The sequence below is a fragment of the Tachypleus tridentatus genome, chromosome 9 (assembly GCF_004210375.1).
Source record: "Tachypleus tridentatus isolate NWPU-2018 chromosome 9, ASM421037v1, whole genome shotgun sequence".
Taxonomy (NCBI): domain Eukaryota; kingdom Metazoa; phylum Arthropoda; class Merostomata; order Xiphosura; family Limulidae; genus Tachypleus; species Tachypleus tridentatus.
This window is the reverse complement of record NC_134833.1, coordinates 106,742,202-106,747,909: the sequence shown is the minus strand read 5'-3', so window position 1 is coordinate 106,747,909 and position 5,708 is coordinate 106,742,202. Positions and strand designations below refer to the sequence as shown.

General features: G+C 33.9%; 1 protein-coding gene across 1 annotated transcript; it reads right to left on the bottom strand.

Annotated features, from left to right (window-relative positions):
- Positions 1-3,362: 3,362 nt before the first annotated feature.
- Positions 3,363-5,123, bottom strand: LOC143227216 (uncharacterized). Its single transcript, XM_076458703.1, has 2 exons — positions 4,105-5,123; positions 3,363-3,716 (listed from the first exon to the last, which is right to left on the bottom strand). The coding sequence occupies exons 1-2, from the start codon at positions 5,112-5,114 to the stop codon at positions 3,566-3,568; spliced, it is 1,161 nt and encodes a 386-aa protein (XP_076314818.1). The 5' UTR covers positions 5,115-5,123; the 3' UTR covers positions 3,363-3,565.
- Positions 5,124-5,708: the final 585 nt, after the last annotated feature.

The window sequence follows — 5,708 nt, the reverse complement described above, 5'->3', positions numbered from 1 at the left end:
CAACTTACGGAAAGCATAAAGAAAACTGTAATACTTTCCGTGAAAATGAAAGCTAAACAGTGAACTGAAAGATACGCTGTCTCGTGACATGAAAAAGGGGAAGGATACACTAAAAACTACAAGTTTACTTTCTCATGTTAAGAAAGTTAAGTACAACTGAAACTACAAACAAAATCTGTTGAGAGCTCTAAGAGCTCTTGAAAAAGTCAAATAAACTCGGCAGAAACCTCTGCTGAACACTCAGAGATGAAAATACACAAATAAATCTGCAGCTATATCTGATTCGTTAATAAGAATAACTAAGCTTGCTCTATTCACAATGCAGCACTTGTTATTCCGGTAAGAAAACTAGATAGTTATCTAATTCCTTACAAGAGTCTTCACTTGTTTCCAGAGTAAACGAGAGTTTAGTAACTTCTTTGAGAATCTCACTATATTAAAATTTTAGAAATATAAAAAAGACATGGTTTAAAAAATACATTTTAACTGAAGGGTTAGTAAACACATAGTACGTCCCCATACTACACAGTGATAAAGAGGAAGACGTCCCTAGTCCTCAAGCTCTAATGTTGAAATCTGCAAATAAAGGAGGTTTCATCGTGGTCTAGTACTCTTATCTTTTTTCTGTCAAACGTAGGAGGTTTAATTCTGATGTTTATTTTTACTAGCTCTTGTCTACTAAGATACACTCAGCACCTATCCATTTCTACCCAAGGCTAGCTGTCCATATGCCCCTCCTAAGATTCTTAAATCAAACAATCCTGAAATGCCTAAAGTATAGACAACACTTAATTCGTTTCCACTTTTCTTGACATTGTTTTCTCTCCCATTGTTCAAAATGAGACTAGTTTCATTGAAGACTTATCCAAGTTAATTAATAATTTTCGTACTGAATTTTCTGTCTTCCTTTTTATAGGTAAAACTGTAGTGATCTCTTATTGTGATTGTCTACAAGAATTAATATTTTTTCCTGGAAACATGAGTCAGTCCTGATCTTTCAACTGACACTGCAATGTGACTAACAGAACTTACATACAACTTTAACACCTTCACATGTAATGACAATGTTTACAAAAAAAAAAAAAAAACGTGCGACGTTACTATATTTACTAAAGTGAGTCCTCCGTGTGCTGGCGAGGTCGTTGGTTACATTAAAGTTTTAAGATACATTGATGACATTGAGAGTTCATTTATTGGCGACCGAATCAAGCTTTACACTTTTCTTAGTTTCCTGTCTAGGTTTAACTTCTCATTAAACTTCACTTAATAAATTCCTAGCATTTTTATTTCATTCCTTGACATTTTAGCGTTGTAAATCCACTGTCCCGGAGGGACACTGGTAAGAAAGGGAAGAGCAGTAGTTCCCATCCTGAGCTTAATACACACACACGTATATATATATATATATATACACATAATATGTAAATTACGCTATTTGAATGTAATAAATAATAGGGACACATTCTCGCAAAGTATACTAATTTTTGACTTTTGGCATTTTAACCATTAAGAAACCGAGACCGTACATAGGCCGATCTCCTCTTGATCTCCAATAAGCCCTCTCTCATGTATATATATATATAAATTAAGAAACTTTAGGAAATGTAACTTCTGATATGTCTGAGTGGAAGTTTCTAACTAAGCTTACACAAGATAAATTAGTTTACAAAATGTATAACAAGTTCAACAGCAGTAATATCTCTAGCTTTGTGTTATGGTCGAATGTATGGAAATATGGCAATAAAATATAAAAAAGACAACGTATTAAAATTAATAAATGACGGATTTTTGTTTAAATATTTTATTCGTGTTTAGTTAACACACCAAGTGAATCCATGATGACAATACTTACGGTGCAAGACATAAAAATATCAAAATGTTGCTTGTAAGCTATCTAAAATTAAATAAGCATATCACGTTCTATGTACATCAAACCATTGTTACTACATCCAAGTTCAAGGTCGACATTCATGTTCCAAAAGAACAACATGCGATTTCTGTATACCAGACAAAATATAAAGATTACACCTTTTGTAAGAAACTGTAAATTTAGTAATGCATTGCAAAAAATAAACCCACCTTTCAGATCTGTTGTTCTACATTAACACTTTTATAAAAGATTTTAATATACTCTTAATTGAATATTTCCTATTAAAGAAATACATTGCATTTATGATGCCATTATTTAATATTACAATTCAGAAAGAAACATGAAAACTACACCCAGTGCTTCTGTTTTATAAAATTGTTCATTAATCATTTTTATGTACTTTTTGGTATAATTCACTCTCTGAAATTACACACTATACAGCATAAGTTTAATATATCCGTAACTAGTTCTGATTCATTGGTTCAGTTCCTTTCCTATCGTCAGTCTGACTGAATTCAAAATTGTTATTGTTTTTTTTTTTTTTTGTTATTTGATACCAACACATTTTTAGTCGATACGATTATAACGTGGTACCCAACATTTTGTAGACGACTTTAATACTACCCGTTACATTACTTAATACTTCTTGGTTTGTTTGTTTGTTTGTTTGAATTAACCACAAAGCTACACAATGGGCTATCTGTGCTCTGCCCACCACAAATATTAAAACCCGGTTTCTAGCGGTGTGAGTCCGCAGACATTCTGCTGTACCACTGGGGAAGGCGTACTTCTTGGAATTGTGAAATTTCGCTATATATTACAATTAACAATACTATAATAGCAAAAGATATAACCCAGTTGATTGCCAAAGCCCCCATTTGGACAACTGTGTTGAGATCGTTCGCATTCGACTTTGTTCGGTGTTAAGCTCAAAGCTATACAACAGGCTAATTATGCTGTGTTCACCATGGATATCAAAACCCAATTTCTAGCGCTATAAAGACTTACCGATGTGCCACTATTGGAGGAAGGGGCACATTTAATTAAAACAAAAGCAGCGCTTTGATAACAACTAGAATGTTACTGAATGTTGTATTAATTGATACAAAAGGTAACAACTTGCCCCACCATCCGTTTAAATCGAGAATATTGTATAAAAACAACTGAATCTAATAAAGTATTTGGTTATCGAAAGGAAAGAAATATAATACCTTTGTAAAATACATGTTAAAAGCGTGTAATTAAATATTTAAAATAACAGACAATTTCCGAAAAATAAATGATGAATGTTTGGTTGAAGAAAATGTTTTGTTGAGCAAATGTAACTTTAAAACTCCTAAAATACAATTTTCCTTCATGAATAATGCTTACATTCAGGTATATTGTGATAGAATATAAAATATTGAAGTCCATCTGTTAAACAATAATTTTATAGATTATTAATTACGCAATTATCTTTGCTTTACAGCAGTTTATAATCATTTTGTTGTAGTTAAGAGTTCTGAAAATAGTTCATTTTAAGCAATGTATGTGTTACGTTTTTATGAATTCCTTTAGTCTTTTTCCTCTGTTTAAATGATAAATAATGTTTATTTTGTAACAGCAGGTGAGGGCAAATTCGGGTTTTATCAACTTCAATTAAAAAAAATTATTATGATGTTTTAAACATACGTATACTCTAACTATTTCTTTTCTTTAATTTGTTTCCTCAAAGACAGGCGCGAACTGTTTCATACATCGAGGGAACTGGAGAGAACACATTTTAAGAGTTCCATACTTTTTACCCAATGTTGCTGCTGTTTTGTATGGATACCAGGGGGCGGCTTTGTCGTTTGACTTGAGAGACCTGTAAAGATATTCAATGTACAATATATATATATATATATATATACATATATATGAACATCTTATAAATCTAACGAAATTGTTGTAAATGTGCACATATACTTTGTATAAACAATTTGTCAGTTATTGTTTTTTATTTTATTTTTTAGATAGTAATTGTAGGCATTTATATCGTAATAATTTGAATTTTAGAAACTACACATTTTAAACATATTATGAACAAGAGTTGATTTGTTTCTTTCCGTAACAACTGGAATCATTTCACGTTTTCATTTTTAAGCTCTACTACGTAGTTTTAAAATTCCAAACACTAGTTACTAAGTTGCACTTGATTCTTCACATGGCCAAACTCTATGAAAACTGAATAAATAAAATAAATGTATACTCACAACATGAACTTGGTGACTTCAACTCCGTATTGTCCGTACTTTTTCTCATCAACTGCCATTTCACATACTAGTTTTCTTACACACTCGTTATCGTCATTATCTTGTATAAAAGTAAACGTTTTTACAAGTTCTGGCTCCAACGTATCCTCACTTGTTGAGGAATCTGTCTTCTGTAAATCTGACTCTTCTGGAATTGTTGTTTGTAGGGAACGGCGTTTTCTGGAGGTGGCAATAGAACTGTGACTATAAGCGTAGCCTCCCAGAGGGTCAGTAATCTCAAAACCAGTAGAGTATCCCTTGGGTCCTTGTGTTTTAAAGAAACCGTAATCATTCTTTTTATCAAACCCGCTTGCAAAGATGTAACCAAATTTTACTGAGTCGCCTAATGTCCAGTCTTCTATTGGAGTTAGCAGAGAATCTGCAATATCAATACCTGCAGGGACTTCTTCAGACCAGTCTTCAACACCAGCAACTTGAGACAAAGCTTCAACAGGGACATTTCCAGGCCAAGTTTCAACAGGGTTGGGTAACGGCAAAGCTCCAACTGGTGTTGTTACAGGCAATGTTCCAATGGGGGCTGTTGCAGGCAATGCTCCAAAAGGAGTTAGTGCAGGTAAGCCGTTAAAAATGACAGACACAGGAAAAGGTGTAGGTGCTACTGCTGGAAACCCAGAGAACTTTCCTGCTGCATATCCTGCTCCTAAGCCTTTTCCAGCTGCTACTCCCCCAAAAGCAGCTTTAGCGAGCGCAGGTCCAGCCAAGAAAGGTTTAGGAAGTGGCGTTGCTAAGGTGGCTAGTCCAAGTCCTTTGAGAGATTTAGGACCAAGCCCCAAACCTAAAATAACTGGTGCTGTTAATGCAGCAGTAGTTCCAAGTTTCGCCCCAACGAAGGCAGGAACACCAACTGCTGCACCTTTAAGAACCTTCTTCAGAACCCCGCTACTAAGAACGCCTTCTGTTAGTAAGACTGTGCACAACACTGCATACAGTTTGAGATAGACGAGTTTCATGTTTTCTTTGTTTTCTAAAAATAAATAACGATAGAAACAATTGTGAATTAATTTAAATAACAAAAAGGGCTCGTTTGCTTAATGGCTACATTAAATTACAAGAAAGAAATATATATTTATAAGAATTTGTACATGTGTGACGTATCTAGCAAACCTTTGTGCAGAAATGGATACAACAGCCCAACGAATTTATTATCGTAAGGGTACCTACACACAATGTAAACCGTGTTTCAGATACGCTATATGTTTTAATAGTTGACAAATCTGTTCTAATGTTTTGTAAAACAGAAAATAAAACAATGAATAAAGTTATCTGTATGAGCAAACGTAGACAACTTACCAATGTATATACAAGTCCTGAGGTCTATGAACCTGTTGCGCTGACAAACCACACTTTATATGAGCTGCAAGAAACCGAAGAGACCTCCTGACCTAACTATTTCTTGGTCAACACAGTAGGTGAACTAATTTATTTAAAGCTTTGAGCTTGTGAATGTCAAAGTAGTTACAGAAACAATGGACAAATATAGGTCAAATCCAGGAAATCGAAATGAAGTGATACGCCGTGAATAATTACGTTTCTACAAGATAAAC